Here is a 22,513-nt window from a genome sequence, read left to right on the forward strand (position 1 = left end):
GTTAATTCAAGGTCCCAGGGAGACAGCATTGAGCATAAGACAGGGACCAACACTGAACAAGACTTCAGTGAATTTTGAGACACTGAAATGGATGCTTAAATAAGTTTAATTTAGACTGTCCAAATAACCAAATGTGCATTGAACACATTCAAGAACATTCAAACTCCACACAGATATTTCCAAGCCAGGACTATAGAGCTCTAACGTACTAGCACTAACCACTGCACCATCATATTTATCATTCCATCTATCCATCCATCCATCCATCTTCCTAACCCACTTTTATTATTCCTTTTAACACAAATAATAATTGCAGTATTTTTAGAAAATTAATTAAAGTATTGTGGAGGGCACTCTCTAAATTAGAAGCCCCCACCTAACTGAATGTCTTGCCTAATTTGGTTTGTAATTTCTGTATGCAAAAATATTTTTCCTCTTTACATATCTAGTATTTTTTTAAACCCTTCTTAATTTTGTGTATTCTATCACATTGAGTTGTACAGATCAAACAGAATAGAGTTTGGTCCTCAGATGAATCTTTCAGTCTATCAGTCAGTCCATGGTAGCCCCATCTCACCAGTAATCACAAGCTCTAAGTAATGACTAAAGTAGCAGAATTGAGATTCCCACCCTTGATTACTAGACTTACTCCATTCTATATTGCTAGAGTTCAGGGTGACCTCAAATAGGAGACATGAGGATAGGATGCCCTGGTCTGATATGCTAACTCTCACCAGGATATGCAGAATGATGAAAGTAGAGTGAAATTGAGTGATTAGACAGAGGTGGCCCCCTCTTTAAATATTTATGAAGTCACAGCAGAGCCTCTGTTGTGTATGCAGAAGCAACTACAAATAACACCGAATTACAATGACACAATCTAATGTGTTTGTATATTAGAAACTGGCTGTTTGTGTTTTTGACTGGCACATTGAAGAGTCAATACAAATCATTAATTTATTTGTTTTTCTGCACATATGTTCCATTACCTTCTTGTCTGGAACATGTGTCTTTTCCCACAACAGTACTCGCAAGGCAAGATCCAGTCCTGCATGGAACACCATTTCATTATACATTCATGTACATCCCTCTATACCTTGACTGTGTCTATATTTTGAGATTATGGTAAACTTAACCTGTTTAGAAAAATGGATACAGTTAATGTATTCATCCACTCTTTTTGCAAACCCATTTAGTTCCATGAAGGATTGTAGGGAGCCAAAGATTATCCTGCATAATTGTACAGTGGATGATACACCAGTCTGTTACAGGGTACACTTATGCGCACATCCTTACTCACTTTTATGTAATAACTGAGCATACATTATCATACCATGCATATCATTTGGATGTGTGAAGCAAATAATGTTAAGTGTGCTAAACTAATTCATACTAAATTCACCTAGAATAAGCAATACAATGTAAATATAGACTGAATAAAAAATGGATTTTGAAATATTTAACAACTTTAACTACAACATATAATTAGTTTCTCATTTATTATTATGCTTGGTTTCATTTCTGGTTAAGCACACACTTGTGTTAATGATAACTTAAATCCACTGATACCCAGAGTAGTCTAGTGCTTGCTTAATTTTTTACTGTTGTTGCTGTTGTTTACTTCAGCCCTAATTCTCAGACATAGTTTTAGTGATCCATTCTAAATAGTTCACCACTTTTGTGTAGACACTATATGTGCCACATTTGAAACCCCAAGATACAATGCCTTCAACAAAAAAACGATCTTGGTCATTCAGAATTGCAAATGCTCCTCCTCCATCTCCATGGCAATTGTCTAAACCATATGCTCCAGCACAAAACATATTTGGTGTAAACACAAAGTTTTCTTTCTTCACCCACTTTTGTCGAATTGGTACATTTTTACACATGTCCATATTAACAACTGGTACCTCAGCATATCTCAGATCATTTGATAATTTTCGTTTTTCAGTAAGTCCCCACCCTGAAATATATCCCAGTTTCCCATTTTCCAGCTCAGTGTCAGATGCATCCTGCAGAAGACATATAGGGGATAGAAACTGTCCAACTTTGACCTTCTCTGTTAGCTTAAGCAAAGCAATATCATTGTTATAGTTATATTGCATCTCACCCTTCTCAGCATAGGTGTAATTAGGGTGAATAAATTTGTCTGCAATTTGTAGTTTAATCGCATTGGCCAAACCTTCTTCTGAAATATCAACTATACCAGCAAATAATTCAAAATGATCTTCTCGTAGCATATTTGCAGCTGTCATTATCCATTGATCTGAAATAAGAATGCCTCCTCCTCGCGGACTGTGAAAGTATACTTGCCATGGGAAGTTGCCTCTAGCTGCTAGTCTCCCTCCAAATATCCTCTGGAATTGTAACGGTGGGTTTATAGGCCTCCCACACACTAAATGAAGAGAGTTTTTATTAATTGAAATGTATTGACTCTGAAATGTATTTCTTTGCAATCTATCAGAATTTAATATTGTCAAATACCTGCGATGCATGATGAGACCTCATTGCTTCCTTCTTCATTTCTCCATATACCATCTGCCTCACAGGTAAAAATGCCTGAAGAAGATTTAAAGGGCAAAAGGCAAAATTAGAGAGGGTATAGAAAGGTCACGTGAATAATCTTCAGATTATTTTCTAAAAAAGAAATTTTCTTTTTTTTTTATAACTTACACAAAATTAATTTTTTAGAGTGAATTAAAAAACAATGGTACCCCAAAAACATACAGTATAGCTAAGGTTAACTGGCAACACTAAAGTGGCTTCATATCAATGTGATTGAGTGTGCATGTGTGAATTGACTGTTTTTTTTTTTTTGTCCATGCCTTGTTCTTGCTTTGTGCCCAATGGAGCTGTAATAGGATCTGGCCTCCTATGACCCTGAATTGAATTATTGTTTAAGTAGTGTTTTGTTAGATATTAAAATATGCTATGTTGCTTCTCTCATAAAAGTTTTCTTTGTTTTGATAATTGGTAGGCTTTTACATATTTGTGCACGGCACTTACTTTCTCTGTTCCCTGTTTCCTGATTGTTAACCCTGACATCAGTGTAGCGAAACTAGAGATTGGTAATACATAATATATTTTTGTTATATACTGTATACTATCAGTACCTATGCAGTGTGTTAAGTTGTACAGTTCATACTTTGATCATATACCTATTTATACATTTTCAGAATTTTCTTATTCAAATTTATGGTGATGGGGAGACAATGTCTGTCCTGAAAGTAGTTAGAATGAGATGCGTACCAGTCCTGGATATGCCACCATACCAGGCCATATACAGTAGGCATATGCTCAAACGTATTTACATTGTGCCAATTTAGCACTACTTCTATATCTTTTGGTAGAAGTTTCCTCAAGATAAGAGGGGGCAATGCTACCCACCATTCCACTGTGCCTGAGAATGTAATGATCAACAAAAAAATAAAAAGCAATTATTAGATTTCTCATAATAAATTAAATTAGACACCCTTTATGCAAAATAGATGATTAAAAAAATACTGTATGTTCTTGAAGTGTTCCAATTAGTAATCTGTTTATATTTTTTAATTTGTGCAGAAGTGCATTGAACTTAAGTGAAGAATTAAATACACTGTCAAAAGTAACTGAAAAGACGGAGAGAAGCAAGCTTGTAACTGAAGTACCTTCCATACATATCCTGCATCTCATTCTTACAATTCCTAAAAAAGTACTTAGAAGAAAATGAAGCCTTTGTACCAGTAACTGTCCAGTAACAAGCAGTGGCCATTTTAAGCTTGCAATGTTGTAATGAGAAAAGAGGACACTTCCAGCATCTGCTGTGGAAAATACCAAAAATCCAGTAGGCGATGTCTTGTTTAGTCTATTGAAATTAATGTATAGCTCAGTGTGTAGTAATGCACTACCAGCACTAATAAGCATACAGACATAAAGGAGGAAGAGTATTTACACAGTCTTAATAATAAATACTGCCCAGCCCCTCTAAAAGCCTAAACTGTGGAAGAGAAATATGAATATCTAAAGATATCTGGCCTGCTGTCACTGTGCCTTACATAACTAAAAGTTTGATTAAGTTCTAGGCAGAAATAAAATCTATGAAAACAAAGGTAATGCTTATGCAAAGGGAGATTATATTGAATCACATGATCTTTACCTTGTTTATAGGGTTCATAATAAGGCTCAGCACAGAAGAGCTGCACCCGCATGCCAAAAGTTGTTGATTTGTTTTGAGATAGGTAAACTACTTCAGCGCTGCTAATTTCTGGAAACGGTCCACAATCTACAACTGAGATAATAAAGTGATACTGTCAGTAACTATGCAATATGCTAAAAGATAGCATGTTTCATGTTTCAACATCAAAATAAGGTTTCCTGACAGATAAAATGTTTAACAGAACACAAAGTTCTAAATGAGTGTGAACCCTTTCATTCTTGTAGTAACATTGTATTAAAAACTTTTAACAAGATAAGAATGCACAGTTGACAGATAAACCTCATTGAATAAAAATGTTTCAGACATAGATCCTTACAAAAAATAGACTACTCTAAGCATGTGAAAGAAATGAAGAGCTTAGATTTGCTACTGCCAGTGGTAAAGTAAAGAGAGACATTATCAGTATCAGATATCATTCAAACAAGAATTTGGGACTCCAGCATTAGAGATCAGAATTTATGATGACATACCCTTGCACGTCCTCTTGTCAGCATTCAGTTCATACCCATAGCTGCAGAAGCAGTAATAGCCCCCAATATAATTCATACAGTGCATTTCACAAAGGCTGCTGTCCTGAGCACACTCGTCTGCATCTGTAACAATAATAGTCAAGCTGTAGTATTATCCATACAACTTTAGACAAAATGTCTAATTTGCTATATAAAAAAGTTTCAAATCATACTGTTTGCTACAGATGTACAGTATATTTACTATTTCCTCACTTTAAGTTCCCAATAAAAGAAGACTTATTATGTCCAAATCTTATTGGAGAATTTCATCCCAGAGGGTTATTAACAGAAGAAATGAGTACACGGGCAATCCTAGCACCAAGAAACGATGATGTTTAAATGAATTAACAGGAAAATTGTCAATCACTTACACGGCAAATTGGTGAAATGCATATCAATAGACTATGCTGAAACAGTTGGTGGTGATGGTTTGGAAGATGAAAACATCAACTTACAATATTCCATAGAATATCTACAACCATTAACACTGTCTGGTTTTCCACCGGCCAAATTACTGTTGAAAGAAGAATGTATCATAATGTTATTGCATAATTTATGTCTGAGTGATGGGCTATGCAATAGGGCAAGATTAGCTGTATTCAAAATTGGTCGAACAATTCAGACATGTAAAATTTTAACAGGCAATAGGAAAGGTAATGTAGTACATCTTCCGTGGAAAACATTAGATACCAAAGGAGATCTTGATATGCCATTTGTATTACAGTGTTTACAGTTTCCCGTTAGAATAGCTTTTGCTATGACAATTAACAAATCACAGGGACAAACATTAAAAAAAGTTGGTTTATTTATTAGAGAGAAAGAAACGGGCAGTTATATGTTGCGTTGTCATGATGTAAGTCTAAACACAGACTCAAAATTCAATTCAATATTAACAAAAGTTTATTCAAAAAATTGTTTTTACTGAAGTTTTGCAGTAAAAGTCTGAGTTTAAAAAGTATTTGCATGTTAATTTCAATCTCAAACAGAACGAAAATGTATAATGCAGCGAATACCTCTAACGCAACATGAAACATAATTTTCTTTCAATTTATTATTTTTTACTATTTTTTACTATGGTTAATTACTCGCTATAATGTAAAATAGTTAGTTCTATTAAGCATATGTAACAATTCCCAAGAAAAATAACAATCTGTTTAAATTGTACATCCCCATACGTGAGTGGCAGACCCGGGGGTTGGCGAGTGAAGTGAGCAGGGGGCAGAGCCCTCTAGTCTAACATAAAATATCAGAGGAAGCCAGAGCTTATCATTGCAGCAAGTCCATGACTTATGGTGAATGACATGTTAGTCCACTGTAGGGCACATTCATGCATAAATCCAAGGTCATTAACATACGTCAAATGTAGATTTGCCAGTGTGTCTCATATGCACATAGTTTAGACGTAAAAGGAAACCGGAGTATCTGGAGGGAATACACATACAATAACAACTTTCTGGATTAAATTTATGGGTTGTGGGCTCCAGGGTGCTTCCATGGAGACTGATTACAATAGAAAAAATCTATGAGCCCTGCATAAGACCGACTGTCTCTCAGATTGTGGAAATGAAAGAATCTCCCTGGTAAGAAGATTATAGGAACCTGCATCCTCGCTGATGAAGTGAAGTTTAGGCACTAGAACATTGTTCCCTGTAGTGACACCCAAATCTCATTTCCTTATTGAAGAAGCAGTGGGCATGAACCTCTGAGATTAGAACAGAAGGCAGAATAGTAGTTTTTTAGAGGAAATGAGTAAGCAAAGTGTGACGGCTTACTCTTGAGGAAGAAAGGAAGAGAGAAATCTTTAACTTTAGGTGGGTATATATACTGTTTGAGTCATCACATTTGTCAGATTGAGTGAGAGATCTAGTTACTTATCTAGGCAGGCCTAAGAATAGCAGGAACATGTTGTTTCTCCTTCTATGAACATTCAAATACTATTATTAAGTAATAAAAGTATTTCACACTTCAGCCCAGCTAATCAAAAAACAGATCAGATGGGGTGTTAAAATACTGTGGTACCCTTGCTTGTTACATGTAACTTCAGTTCTAAATAAACTATCAACAACAAAGCACTCATACACCATCATGTTTCTTCCTCCATACTTCACAGTGGAAATCACACAGGCAGACATCATCCATTTATTTTTGTGCATTTCATGAAGACAGTGTTTGGAAACAAAAAATGAAATTTTTCATTAATATAATGTTCACTACCTGTTTTTCCTGGACCAAAAAATCATTTATTTGTCTCCTTGAGTTCTGATTTCTTTGCAACTCTGTTTTTTTGTTTTACAATAAAAACCTTATTCATACAGTTTCCTCTGAACAGTTAATGTAGATTGATGTCTGCTGCTTGAACTCTTTAAAGCTTTTGCTGTTCTTGGGCTCTAATTAGAAATATAGTTAATTGCCGACTAATGCATCTGGTCACTTTAATTAACTAATCATGTGCAGTAGAGGGAGTTCAATTTACTATTGTAGTCCACATGAAAGCTGGTTTCATTATAGAGAATGATGGTTTTTGTGACTGCACTTGTAAAAAAATGTAAAGTTCTTTGATTTCCGGACAGACCGATCTTCATCCCTAAAAGTAATAATGTACTGTTGTTTCTCTTTGCAAAGATAAGCTGTTCTTGCCATATTGTGGACTGCTTCAACCAGAAAACAATGGTCTTCTAACAATAAGAGCTATTTAATGCCCATGCTGCAAAGTCACAACACCGTTAACTAGCTCAAACACAGGAAGAGAATTTCATAAAGTAACTTTTAAAGATGCACACATAGTAATTAGGATGATATAATGGTTGTGTTTTTAAAAATTCCAGCTCTAAGTTTCAGTAAAGTTCTAAATGAAAAGTAATTGTTTAAGGATAGAGCATTTAAAATATTTTTAAGTTTAAAATGTCTGGTTTTAAGAAGACATTCTCACATAGCCATCATGGTCAGTATTGATTCAGGTATTAGTCTTTGTCATATTTCAAGATTTTAAGCATAAGCTTTTAGACCAAAATATCTTTAAGATTATGAAAAAAACTCAATCAAGTGAATCAAACCTTTTGTCTGGTACTCATGTTTATACAGTATATGGTGCTGTGTTAGATTTTCCATCCACACATTTATTTTCAGCCAGAGCTTATCTACTCAACCGCAAGCTCAAGGCAGGAAGAAACTGTAGTTGGCACAGTACTTCATTACATGGTATACACAAACATAGACACAGATAATGACAATGTACATGTAAATAATATATTTTCACCTATTGCTTCATAAAGAGCATAAAACCCCTGATGGTCTGCAGTCCACTCAGTAACTGATGTAAATATCACATTCATCGTTGCTGCCACAAACTCTCTCTGTCTTGGGATATGGTTCCATGTAGTTGCATTGCCACAGAGCTTCTGCATAAGTCTCTCACCATCCAACAGCTGGTAAATATGTGAACATAAAAACATTAAAGTTTTGATGAGCAGAGGTCATTCAGTCCAACCTAATCTGTCAATCCCTTGTGTTTTGAATATCAGAAAGGAGCTACTGTATTTAAATAATATATGCTATTATTTATGAATATTCACTAGTAAGTGTAGATCCCCAAAATTTTGCTATCTAGAAAACAGCATGATGTCTGTTACTCTCTATGTGAAGAAATGACATTTAACATCAGTGCAGATTTCACCAAATTCCATCTGTGACTTTATGTTCTTGTTGAAAAATTCATTTTACTCTTAACAGCTAGCGTGCATCTACTAATTCCCTGAATAATTTTAAACACTTTTGTCATGTTACCTAATTACTTTTGTTTGCTTAAATTGAAACCATTTAACTCCTCATAGTTCATACTCAGTAGTCCTAAAACTTCCTCTAGTGCTATAGTATCTTTTTTGCAATACTTACACCAAGAGGCCTCACAACTGCATTATTTACCATAAGAATGCATTCATTTGCTTATTGTTAACACAGCTCGCTATAAAATCCTACACCATGTTAGACCTCTTACAAGCTTCTGTATAACATCTGCTAGGGACAATGATAAATTCACTACACCTACTACAGTAAGTCTTTTTCATAAGATGTGCATCTACTATCCTTTACTTTGTATAAGCTACACTTTTCAATTATTAGCATTAAATTTCAGCTGCCACACATCGGCCCAAGTTTAAGCTTTGTCAAAAATCATGTATAATCATGTTGCTGACTCTAAGTTATCAAGGGTACTTTTCCTACTTTAGACTCATTTGTAGATGTAATATTAATTTATATATACATCTGGAGTATTTACATAAATTTAAGAGAGCAGCTGCCCCAGAGCTGATCTTCTTGTGAAGCCACCTTTAACATCACCTTATCTGAGGTATCAAAATGACCTGTTACTTTCTATTTCTATTTAAACCAATTTTGCACACATCTGCTCACTGTGTCCTATAGTTCACATTTCCTTACCTGAGTATATAAAAAAACTATTCTTTTTTTGTAATCAAGATAAATATTGTCATGATCTCATGCTTTTGTTAATTTGTCATAAACTTTTTTAGTATTAGCAAAATACTCATCTTAACCCATATTGACTGTTGATTATTGCATATATTCTAAATGTGTGTTGCTCATTTTAATTTATAATACTTGGTTCCATTTTATTATATACATTACTGACATTTACTCATGGGAATTCTGTTTTTAAAGTCCATGCATTATACATTTAAAATTAATAAATAATAATTATATTTACAAAAAAACTAATTATGCTACTACTACTTATACAAAATACCAATAACAATTGTTTCAATTAATTTACCTGTGAAATACATTAAGATAGATGAACTAGGATAATCCCAATCACCGTTTATGAACTGTATAATTGTATAGACAATGGGTGTTTTTTGCTAGAATATGTTGTGAGAATGTAACATAAAATATTTTTATTACTTCTTTCCAAGGTCTTCCAACATTTTCTTGAAACCTTTAAAGAAGAGCACTGATCACTATAAAAAATAAATGCACCTGGAATTTTTACTGAATAAAATATTGGTGCCTGAATGCATTATGAATGAGAGAATACACCTACAGCTACAGGGTCCCAGAGAAGGTTAAAAAAGCTTGCAGTTACTGAATTGGAGACAGGAGCAGAAAACAATAAACACACCTTCAACATATATACCGTAATTAATTGTTTAATTTCTGTTTCGTTCAATCAATCCATTTTCTGAAGTAGCTTATTCTCTTATTATATTAGAGTTTTGGAGGGAGCTAGACCTATTGGTAAGGACAAGCCCTGGATGAAATGTATTTTTTCACTTACACACCTATAATAATACAAAGTAGTCAGTTTCTTTTGTCTTTCAGTTGGTAAGTGGTTTTATTTTAATACATTCAATATAATATATTGATGTTATTTATAGAGATTTGTTCTGGCTCTCCACTACTGTGAAGTGAAAAGATACAATCAATTAATGGATGAATGAATATTTAGGCACAAAAATAAAACATTTTTGTGCATCATCTGTGATGTAGTAGGTGGTCCACTGGCCTTCAAACCATCAAGGCTGCAGATTTAGCCCTGTTGTAACAAGTCACTTAACCTGCCTGTGCTTCAGTTGTATCAGACACTGTACATGTAAATGCTGCATTTGTATTAAAGTGTCATGGGATCGGATTTCACTGTCAAAAAAGAGCCATTTAAAATATGGGCTGTTCATACATCTAAATATATGCATATGTATGTGTTTTTTTTATTTATTTAGTTTTGTTTTTCTTTCTGTGCTTTGTTGTTTTGTATATGTTTTGCTGTCAATTGCTCAATATATGTAAATGTACAAAACACTATTGTTTTGGTAATTAATGTTTAGTATGTAAAGAATTATTAACAATCTTCAGAGGAGTGGGAGGTAAATAACAAGCTGCCTCAGTAGCTTACTATATTTATAGGGCTAAAAAAATGAAAATGGTATTAAAAAAAAGTTTAATCAACTTAATCCAACCCTAGTGTTAGTGGTAGGTTAGATGTGCCACCAAGAACACTTTAGCATTAGGACCTTTGCTTTGCTCATTAATAATAATAATAATAATAATAATAATAATAATAATAATAATAATAATAATTTCCATTGATATAGTGCTTTTCTCACTTCTTCTTTTGGCTGCTCCCATTAGGGGTTGCCACAGCAGATCATCTTCTTCCATATCTTTCTGTCCTCTGCATCTTGTTCTGTTACACCCATCACCTGCATGTCCTCTCTCATCAAATCCATAAACCTTCATTTAGGCCTTCCTCTTTTCCTCTTCCCTGGCAGCTCTATCCTTAGCACCCTTCTCCCAATATATTCAGCATCTCTTCTCTGCACATGTCCAAACCAACACAATCTCACCTCTCTGACTTTGTCTCCCAACCGTCCAACTTGAGCTGACCCTCTAATGTACTCATTTCTAATCCTATCCATCCTCGTCACAACCAATACAAATCTTAACATCTTTAACTCTGCTACCTCCAGCCCTGTCTCCTGCTTTCTGGTCAGTGCCTCCGTCTCCAACTCATGTAACATAGCTGGTCTCACTACCGTCCTGTAGACCTTCTCACTAGTCTCCAATATTCATGTCACTTTCTCATTTAGCTGTTAAAGATAGGTAAAAGAAGCTTTTTTCTTTTGCTTTTTTTCTTTGATTTGGGATTTCATTTCAGATTAGTTTGCTCTAGTTTAATTTTTTCGAACAGTTTAGCTCCCTATATGTTTTCAAAGTAATTGTTACTCCATTTCATGGGCAAAAGTTCTTACTGCTGTGTAGTATCTGCTACTCATTCACCATAGTGCCAATATGTTCCTTTAAGAGTTTGCCGCCTCTGCTTAATATTTGAATTGCTAAAATTAATTTGACTTTTTAATTTTTTGTTGTAAAGTATATGCTCCTCAAAAACATTGTTACATTTATGTTATTATGGTTACCAGATCTTATCTGTTCAAATAAATTTTAATTATCGCAGAATATTAGGTCTAGACAGGCATCTTCTTTTACTGGTGTTTTCATATGTTGGTTTAAAGTACTCATTAATTATATAGATAAATTCAGTGATTTATACTTTTCCTAGTTGGTATTTGCTTAATTAAAGTGTCTCATTACCATTACATTCTCAACTAAACATACTTTTTAGTATTTATTAAGCTGCTTTCTGTTATTTGTGTTACATTAACTCTTAACACATTGTGAATGCCATGCCTCCATCCTTGCAGCTTTCTGTTTGAAGCCAAATATTTTCACTAAGATGTGGCTTATCTCTAATTTAAAATAGATATATATATATTAAAATTTTGCCAAATGGAAATAGCCACCTCTCCACCTTTCTGAACATGCGTGTCTTTTCAACATAATGTGTATTAATTTACTATATATTATACTCATTACCATTTCTATAAATTATAGAGATCATATAAAATGGCCTCTTACTGCAACATTGTCCCCTTGGCAGTTCTGTGAAAATGCAAGATCAAAGACTTGAAACTGTAGCCGCATCAAGAATCCTGGAGGCACGGTAAGATTCCATTTGATGACTTTCCCTGGTGGGTACACATCTGGGAAAAGTGGGCTAGAAATATCACCAGCAATGAAAGCAAGGGCTAGGGGAACAGGACAGGAAAGACAGATCAGCTGCACCAAAATCCTAAAGAAAGAAAGAAAGAAAGAAAGAAAGAAAGAAAGAAAGAAAGAAAGAAAGAAAGAAAGAAAGAAAGATAATGTTTAAAGGCAAACAATTTAAAAATAAATTAATTATAATTATAAATGGTTTTGGTTTTGCTCTTTCTGTAGAAAGGCCACATCTGATATTTTGAAACTGATAGTTTACAAAACAGATTTGAGTAGTGTTCATTTTTTAAACAAAAAAGTACATTTTTGTTTTTTACATTTGAAGATTCATTAAAAATGGGGAAAAAATAAAAGCATATAAACAATGATGGAAACATTATATAACACTTTACTGTGGTGAGAAGTTAAGCAAAATGACACCTTTTATTGGCTAACTAGAAAGATTACAATATGCAAGCTTTCGAGGCAACTCAGGCCTCTTCTTCAGGCAAGATGTAATCATCATAATCAAGATGATAGCATCTTGCCCGAAGAAGGGCCTGAGTTGCCTCAAAGGCTAGCATATTGTAGTTATTCTAGTTAGCCAATAAAAGGTATCATTTTGCTTAACTTCTCACCACATCCATAATGGCTAACACGGTACAACACCCTAGTACTACAATACTTTACTCCAAATTTAAATAGTATTTAATTAACAATGTCTAATATAAACTAAAAGAAAAAAATTCTTACCTCATTACAGGGTATGCCAAAAGCAACATTAGTGAAGTGCCATGTAGGGCATTAGATTTCAGGCGAGAGAGCAAGAATGACAGTGGAGGATAGAGTAAGGGGAAATGAAGACTTGGCATGTGGCTCAAAAGGTCTGTTTTAAAATCATTTTAATCCTAGCAAATATTACTAGTGATTTCCTTCAATGTCAATAATAGATTCAAAAGTACAGAACCATTTGGCTCTTGAGTTCTTCTCAGTTTTGATGAGTTTTTTAAGAATGCAGTGACTAAAAGTTAGCAAAGTCACATGAACTGCAGACACATTTGAGAGCAGTTACTGGAATTGTTGGACTTTGTTTATTTATTTGATTATTTTTGCTGTCTGGTCTAATGCAAACAAAACTATTGTTTACTGAAATGGTGAAATATTAACTTGAGCAGATTTCCAATATCTATGTTCTATCTATCTTTGCTTTCTTTCTAATTTGTTTCATTTGCACACTAATTGTAGTATTTTAAAAGACATGAAGAGGTAATACAGAACAGTCTCTCTCTCTCTTTCTCTCTCTCCCTCTCTCTCTCTCTTTCTTATTATTCCTTAATTGTTGTTAGTCTGTTTTAAATTCTGAAGCTTTGTTTCAGCCTTTCCTTCCATTTCTCATGTTTATTATCTACCTGAAGGTAGTTAATTTCTGTGTATAACAACATATGTTCCCACTCCACTAATACAGATTTTTCAAGTTAACGGTGGTCTTCTGGTGCTGGTACCATGAGGTTTATACTCTTATGCTTTTTGGAGTGGTTTCTTACCCAGGACCCTTGTGGAATCTTAATAATGAATGGAATTTAGCAATGAGGAAAATCAGTATACCACAAGGGTACACCATCTCACTCCACTTCCAGAATGTGAAGCTGAAAGGACCATGTGCCAATGAAAGTATCCAGGTATGTGACATCTTTATCCATTTAAAACACTGAATATGCTTCATATTTACAAGTATTTATATGAGGGAGTCCTTAGCAGAGTTGGTAGGGTGGCAATCCTGTAGATCCAGTGTCCTGGGTTACAATCCTTCACCTGGTTGTTGCCTGCCTGGAGCTTAAACATTCTGTGTCTGTATAGGTTTACCTAAAATTATTACAGTGCTCCTCCTACTCCCCAAAAAATGTGTTTAATGGTTGCAAATTGGCCCTGGTTGAGTGTCTGATTGTTTGTGTATGAGTGGGCTTTGACATGTACTAGCATGATATCTATATGTATTTCTTGTCTTATGCCTAATACTGCTGGGCCAGGCATTGGCCTCCCATAACTCTATACTGAATATGCCAATGTTATATAATATATTTATGTTTTAATGTGTATTTTTAATTAGATTGGCTGTTCATTTTGCAACATCTTTGGAGATTCAATCCAAGCACTCTTTGCTAGTTTTTTATACCTGCCAATTTGTTAATAGTATTATCCTTTATTTCCTGGGTGACTACTTCCTGTTCTAATTCTGCTGGTTTGCTTTATGACTTACTGTACATTTGCTATCATGACTTTTATTAATCACTAATTTGCTGTTATTAATTTTTAGTTTAGATTATAAGAACTTTATTCTTGTTTTCTAATTCTCTTTTTCAATATAAAAAATGTAAAAACAGAAAGCAATTATACCCATTTCCTCTTTATCTTTTTTTAATCAGATAACTGTGTAAAACTGTACATATTTTCACTGAAAATAAATAAGATAATTTTGCATAGTATGTTCTGTCATATGTGTCTCTGTGGAATTGGCATTGTCTCTCTGTGTCCATTTGAGTTTTCTTCGGGTAGTTCCATTTCCATATTTTAAGAATTTGCAGGTTAGGTTAAGTAACTCTTCCTATGGATATGAGTGGAGGAATGAATGTGTTCTTGTACAGTGAATGGTTCTTTTCATACCATATTTGTATCCTGAAAATTATTACTTGTCATTCTAGCAACACATTTTCAGATTGCAAGGACATGGAATGAAATTGGAGCTTAATGAGATTCATAGATAGATAGATAGATAGATAGATAGATAGATAGATAGATAGATAGATAGATAGATAGATAGATAAATAGATAGATAGAATTGTATTAATCCCCAGGGGGAAATTTGGCTTTTTAGAGAACCTATTTTAAATAAATAAATAAATAGACACTTTAGTTTGAACAAAGAAGAAAACTAAAAAGGAAGAAAACTTCTGACTTGGTTGTCACAGTCATAGTGAGGCATTATAAGGCTTATTGCTGTTGGTATAAAAAAGCCCCATTAGCATTTCTTGACACACTTCTGCCAAGTAATTTGTTGCCTGAAAGTACTCAGTGTTAGTAGTGTGTGAGAGAAGATGTACAGCATTGCTCATGAGGGCAATCAGTTTTGTTTAAATTCTCTTCTTTGCTGATACCTCCAGGGGGCTACAGAGTATGTCCTATAACTAAGCTTGCTCTTTCAATTAGCTTGATAAATCAGTGGTCCTCATTTGAAATGATGTTACCAGCCTAGCAAACCACAGCAGAAAATAAAAAAATTGCACTGGCCTTCACTGAATTATAGAAAATGTGCAGGATGTCACTTCTCACATCAAAGGAACACAGTCTCATAAGGAAAAGGAGCCCTTTCTTACTGTATATAGTTCCTGTGTGTTCCAAAACCAGTCCAACCTGTCTTTAATGTGTATCCCTAAATACTTGTAGGTGTGGACCTCCTCTACATCCACTCCTAATGACTGAATAGTGACCAAACATAGAGGCTATTAGGTGTGGCAAAAGTCAATGACCAGTTCCTTGGTTTGCTGATGTAAAGCTGCAGACAATTCTCTTTGCACTAAGAAACAAAATTCTCTGGCTGGCTCCTATACTCTGACTCATCCCATTTATCAATACATTTGATATGTGCAGAATCATCTGCGAATTTCTCCAAGTGACATGACCTGGTGTTACAGTATATTTATAGTCAGAGGTGTAAAGAATGAAAGGAAAAGGAGACAGGACTGTTTCTTGTAGTGCTTCGGTGTTGCTCACATACATACAGTATTAGAAACACAGTCCTTGAGTCTCACATACTACAGTCTGACCAACCCCATTATCCAGGACACCATTGACTCCTCTACCTGCATATCTCTGAGCTTACCCCTTAACAGGGATGGCTAGATGGTATTGAAGGCACTGGAAAAATCTAAAAATATAATGTGCTGCCAGCTTTTTCCAGGTGAGAATAAGTCTTGTAGGGCAGATAAATAATTGTATCCTCCACTCCAATCTTTGTCTGATAGGTACACTGCAGTGGGTTCTGGTGGTCTACCACAAGAGGACTCATATAGTCCAGGACCAGTCCCTCAAAGATCTTCAAGATGTAAGATGTAAGGGCCTCTGGTCTGTAGTCATTTGGTGAACAGTGTGCATTAAAAATGAAATTTAGGTAGTATTTTTAAATTGCAAATTGCAGACTTGAATGAACCCAACCTGATGAAGGAAAGATGAAACAAAATTACAAAAGGAACATTTTCTGGTGCATAATTGAAGGACAACAAAAAATCATTAGATCAGCTGCTTTCTCCTTTGATTAAGACAGATAATGCAATGAACCTAGGATAACAGCTAAAGCAAATATATTACTCACGCAATATTAATAAAGTAGGCGGATCTAGATCTTTCTGCAACCAAGACAAGACTAATTATAAAAGATTGTAATTACCGGTATGCATTTTTATAATGATAAAGAAATGTTGAGGAGTACTTTTGTTTCCAATTAGTGAATTCATGGTGCCAGTATACTACAGTGTAAAGACCATCTGAAAATGGGGTAACAAGAATCAGTGAATAAAAATTTGTGATGTAATGTGTGAAACACGCATTTACTGTATTTATGTAATGCATTTAACAGTCATTTTCTAAATTTATGCCTTTTTTAAGATACTATTTGTGATGAGCAAATGATTGAGATTCAATTCTCATACCATTTTGTACTGACACAAAAATTTGCTTTGTAGTTTATTTTGCAATTGTAAAAAGCAAAACTTGAATTTTTGTGAGTTTCAAGGGTTTTTTGGGGTGGGAAACAAGGAATATTGCTTCATTGTTCACACTTCCTGTGTTCTTTTCTAATGAAGGTAATCACCGGGGCCTCATGTATAAATGGTGCGTACGCACAGAAATGTTGCGTAAGAACTTTTCCACGTTCAAATCGCGATGTATAAAACCTACACTTGGCGTAAAGCCACGCACTTTTCCACGGTACCTCATGCCTTGTCGTACGCAAGTTCTCCGCTCGGTTTTGCAAACTGGCGGCACCCAGCGTCAAAGCAATGGTACTGTTCTTGTGTGATTACTCATTATTTTCATGACGCGGCTTTATAAATACACAGAAACTAACCGCATATTGTTTATTAGTGTAATGCATCTGATTGTAATTAACTCGTAACAATATAATGGTTCAGGGAACAGCCATAGTATTCCAAATACCATAACTGCTTTAGCGTTGTTACTCTCACTTCTTCTTCTTCTTCTTCTTCTTCTTCTTCTTCTTCTTCTTTCAGCTCCTCCCGTTAGGAGTTGCCACAGCGGATCATCTTTTTCCATATTACTCTCACTGCACGACTCGGAGTATTTATATCACTGTATCTGAGTGTGAATCACAGCAGCAGCTGATCGGAAAGAGAATTATCGGTATACGGCATTAAGGACACGCTACTTCAGCCACTGCAAAACGTTTTAAAGCCTTTCCTGTACGGACCTCGCGGTTCAGAAACAGTTTAATCCCAAGAACTTTAAATGCACTCAATCAATTGCTCCTTGTAGAACTGTGTGTACTTATAAGTACAATCACCCCACTGTAAACTTGCACTACAGTTATAATATCTCACAACCTGGGCCACTTTATAAAGCGCATATTTACATATGATGACGATATCATTTTTAAGGTGAAATGCAGCAAAATATGTTTGTTAAATTATACACATAAAACTTTAACTTCATTTAAATAATCTATATTCTTCACTGGGAGTGTCGTGAAGGATAGAATAATTAAACATGTACTACGAAGATATTTCAATGTTCTTTAAACGTTTTGAAGAATCGGCGCTAAGATTACAGATGGCTTAACGTCTATTACAGAGCTGATTGTGTGGCGATCGGTTACTTGGGGAAAGAAAAGCAAGGATTCTTGGGGCGGCCACGCCAATATATATTGAATATAAAACAGAAAGAGAAAATAACAACACAGCTAAAAACGCAGCGACAAATTTCGACAAAAGATAATGCTTGTCATGAGCACGAGGCTCATGAAACACGTTTAATAATGTGCTTTAGCTCCTATCATCATGAAAATGACATCACGTATACATCTCAGTATTTTAGTTATTCAGAGAGCTGTAATATCACAAATGTAATGGACTCTGTGTCCAGTTGGAGGAAGAGAGCCAGTTTAAGAAGCAAGTAGTGATTCACACACATAGATCACATACGAGTAGAAGATCAAATACAAAACAAAGCATTTAACGTGCTACTTTAATTACGATGTAATTTTGAGAAACTGGTTAATTAAACGATTTTAAGATGAAGTTTATAATGTTCTACTAAATGACAAAATAAACTACGTGATTAAAGTGGAAAATTCGAGATTAAAGTTGACATTTCGTGCGTTTTCCCCACCGTGTGCCTTTTTCTCTGTACCCTAATAAACTTTCATATGACACTCAGACATTGGGCTTACAACTCTTCTTTTCACGGCAACTTTGATATGTGACTTCTTTTTATTTCCGGCACTGTGCGATTTTGTGAATGTGAGCTTTCAAGTTTCTCCAACACGCTATGTCACTCGATCAACTTCATTTTGTTGATTATACCACGGTTTATTTGAACAAATAGTATGTTTTTCCTTTGCCTCCACTTGGTATTCGCTGAAATTCTTATATTTTCCCCGTGCTTTTCCCATTGTCTTTTCACAGAAGGCTGCGCTTAAGGGCGATTTATATTTATTTGCATATTCAAATAGGCGTAATTCTGGGAGGATTTGGGGCGTTACAAAATGCGCGTGCACGTGCGTTAGTTTTCACGCTGATCGGGATTTATGTAACGAAAGAACGTGGAAGTTGGAGTACGCACAGATTCCTGCATCTGGATTTTTCTGTGCGTAAGCACATTTCGGCTTTTGTGCTTACGCCATGTTATAGTGCGAGTTCTACGCACGGCGTTATACATGAGGCCCCGGGTCACCAGTAAACTCATTTTATTTATTCCTCTTATTAACATTACTATGTTGGAGCACAGTGTGTTTTTAAAAAATGTGACATGCTGCATATTTGTAACAAGAAGACACACCAAAATGCATTGTCATGCACATTACTATGTTTTCTACACATGAGAAATAACGACACAAAAAGTCGCCTGCTCCCTGCCAGGCTGACCATTACCGTTCAACTGTCCCTTCCAATTTCTTGGTTCCTGCAAATATGTTTGATGATATGCGCGCTCCATGCGTAGTTGAGCTTTGAGGTTTTTCTCTGTCTACAGTGGATCTCTTGGACTGTGATTGCAAAGTTTGTACAAGTAGAACAAGCACAGCACTCAACTGGCAGCTCAACAAAAGGCCCACATGTGACAGGAAATGAGCTCTGTGATTGTTTTTAATTTTTATTAACAATCCTTATTTATTTATAAATAGTTAATGACAGATAGACAGATGCAGAATTAATGCATGAAGAACACCATGCTTCACTGTAAATTCAGTTCTGCATGAGATGTTGCATGAAATGAAACATCTGCATGGGTTACTACTTGGAGTACCAAGTTAGAGTCCTTGTAAGAAAGGTATTTTTATTTTGTACTGTATATCTCATATACCATAAGAATTATGCCCATGCCCTGCCTCACACAGTGGGATGGCTGGAAAAAATTAGCTTCACTATTTGTTTAGTGCTTTTTAAATGAAAAAGCATTTTATTCATAAACATGGTCATGTGGAAGGTAGCAGTACTGCAATAGTACCAACGACTTTATGTAAATAATCTTAGCCATTACTTTTATCACATTAGAACATCCATCCATCCATTATCCAACCCGCAATATCCTAACTACAGAGTGACGGTGGTCTGCTGGAGCCAATCCCAGCCAACACAGTGCGCAAGGCAGGAAACAAACCCTGGGCAGGGCACCAGCCCACCGCAGGGCACACACACAGACACACCAAGCACACATTAGGGACAATTTAGAATCGCTAATGCACCTAACCTGCATGTCTTTGGACTGTGGGAGGAAACCGGAGCACCCAGAGGAAACTCACACAGGGAGGACCCGGAAAGCAAACCCAGGTCTCCTAACTGCGAGGCAGCAGCGCTACCCACTGTGCCACTGTGCCACCCCCACATTAGAACAATAATAAGCAAATTAGATATCACAAACCAATCAGCAGGCTTTCTTATGGCATAGGAATGATGATTGACATGTTTATTAGAATAATTTGTATTTAAAAGTGTCCTTAAAAAAACAATTTAAAGAATGTAAACAAAGTGATCTTTAAGAAGGTTTCTTGTGAAGTCTTATCTGTAAATACAGAATTCTTGTTGTAATGACCAGAAGACATGAAACAGAAAACAACACATGCCTCTCAACTACAAGTAAAAGGTTAAGTTACACTTCTGAGTATACTGAATAAGATAAATGTCCTTTTACAATGGTCATTATTGGTAAAACAACATATTTTAGTACACTTCAAAACTTTACGCAGACAGAATATATGATTTGAATGAGGAGATACACATAATGAGCGGCAGGTTGGTGCAGTGGTAGCGCTTCTGCCTCGCAGTAAGGAGACCCAGGTTTGCTTCCGTGTGTGTGCGGGTGTGTGCCCTGTGGTGGGCTGGCGCCCTGCCCAGAGTTTGTTCCTGCCTTGCGCCCTGTGTTGGCTGGGATTGGCTCCAGCAGATCCCCGTGACCCTGTAGTTAGGATATAGCGGGATGGATGGACCTATAAATGCTAGACTAATAGTATTCATTTTTTATTGCAGATATTTCCAGGAAATACAGATGAGTCGTTGTTTGTCTGCAGCACAAATATGTCAAGCTCCAGCAATCAGAAAGGTTTTTCTATAACACTTAATACCAACATGACCAACCTGGAACTGAGGTCACCCAGGCTCTCAAAAGGGAATGATGTCAGCTTTCTGGCTCATTATTTTGGCAAAGGTAAATTGGGTGCTGCACACAAAAAGCAAGAATATTATACTTGTTAAATATACTATATGTTTCTTGTAGATTTTTTGTTGCAATGTAATAGCTTTAAGAATATATGTTTTATATTGCTTTTCTGATGTCTTTTTGGCAATTAATGATGAGATAAATTAATTTAGAATAAATTGCAGATACAGTATTATACAAGGTATCTATAGGAAAGGAAATATTATAGAAACTTAAGATTGCAATATGTATCTTGTATTTATATGTAATATCTCCTTCATTCTGTTACAAAAAGAAATTAATCTAATTCATTCCTAATTATCTTTAAACAAATTTCCATAATAGTTATTAAACAGAAAACAATTCTAGTAAATCGGAAATTGTGCTGTACTAAGGTGGATAGTTCAATTCAGTGTTGCATATTGTATAAATATGTATTACAGGTGAAGCATTATCTACAAAAACCACTGATCAATTGAGGGAGAATATTGGCTATTGTTTATTTTGCATTGAATTGTATTCTTAATTTTGGAAAACAATTACAGTAGTTTCACTGTTAATTTGTTCTTCACGAATATACTGTCATGAATTTTCATTTAGTAAAGGAGTTAACTTTAAAAAGAAGTAAACATACTGGCTGGAAAATGGGAGCACACAGTAGAAAAATGCAATAGGCAGACCCATTTATATGGCATTCTATACACAGCATCCACTAAAGCAGCAGAAAATAAAAGCAGTATTATATATTTGAAATGTGGAAAAGAGAAAAACTAAAACAATGTAAAATGCAGTATGTATGAAGGCTTATAAAGAGCAGCTAAAAAATAAGAAGCAAAATTTCAGACAAAGGATACTGTAGCTGAATGCTTGTAGATTTGTGCTCTGTGTCTGACAGCTGAAGAGAGATTTTAGAAAGACTGTTAAAGACCATTTTACTTGACATTTTTTCCAGTTTTGAAAAAGAAAACCAGTGCTTCATTTTAAGGATAGTTGTCTTTAACATAAAAATGACCAGGAGCCTCATGTATAACGCCGTGCGTATAACTCGCACTATAATATGGCGTAAGCACAAAAGCCGGAATGTGCTTACGCACAGAAAAATTCAGATGCAGGAATCTGTGCGTACTCCAACTTCCACGTTCTTCCGCTACATGAATCCCGATCAGCGTGAAAAGTAACGCTTGTGCACGTGCTTTATGTAACGCCCCAGCTCCTCCCAGAATTACGCCTCTTTGAATATGCAAATGAATATAAATCGCCCTTAAGCTCAGCCTTCTGTGAAAAGACAATGGGAAAAGCACGGGGGAAAATATAAGAATTTCAGCGAATACCAAGTGGAGGC

At 35.3% G+C, this 22,513-nt stretch overlaps 2 protein-coding genes across 3 annotated transcripts in view; one reads left to right on the plus strand and one right to left on the minus strand.

Moving 5' to 3' along the window:
- Positions 1-1,480: 1,480 nt before the first annotated feature.
- LOC120535740 (calcium-dependent serine proteinase-like) lies at positions 1,481-13,314 on the minus strand. The gene is made up of 7 exons (XM_039763770.1): positions 13,006-13,314; positions 12,136-12,349; positions 7,961-8,129; positions 4,666-4,788; positions 4,136-4,267; positions 2,485-2,559; positions 1,481-2,395 (listed from the first exon to the last, which is right to left on the minus strand). The coding sequence occupies exons 1-7, from the start codon at positions 13,122-13,124 to the stop codon at positions 1,629-1,631; spliced, it is 1,599 nt and encodes a 532-aa protein (XP_039619704.1). The 5' UTR covers positions 13,125-13,314; the 3' UTR covers positions 1,481-1,628.
- Positions 13,315-13,438: 124 nt separating this feature from the next.
- LOC120535737 (complement C1s subcomponent-like) overlaps positions 13,439-22,513 on the plus strand; it is a 36,375-nt gene continuing 27,300 nt past the window's right edge. For both annotated transcript variants that reach the window (XM_039763764.1, XM_039763765.1), the window contains exons 1-3: positions 13,439-13,518; positions 13,718-13,931; positions 21,003-21,180. In XM_039763764.1, the coding sequence (XP_039619698.1) occupies positions 13,511-13,518; positions 13,718-13,931; positions 21,003-21,180 (400 nt within the window). In that variant the 5' untranslated portion in view covers positions 13,439-13,510. The remainder of the gene's footprint in view (positions 13,519-13,717; positions 13,932-21,002; positions 21,181-22,513) is intronic.

This window comes from Polypterus senegalus, chromosome 9 (assembly GCF_016835505.1).
Source record: "Polypterus senegalus isolate Bchr_013 chromosome 9, ASM1683550v1, whole genome shotgun sequence".
NCBI classification, from domain to species: Eukaryota; Metazoa; Chordata; class Cladistia; order Polypteriformes; family Polypteridae; genus Polypterus; species Polypterus senegalus.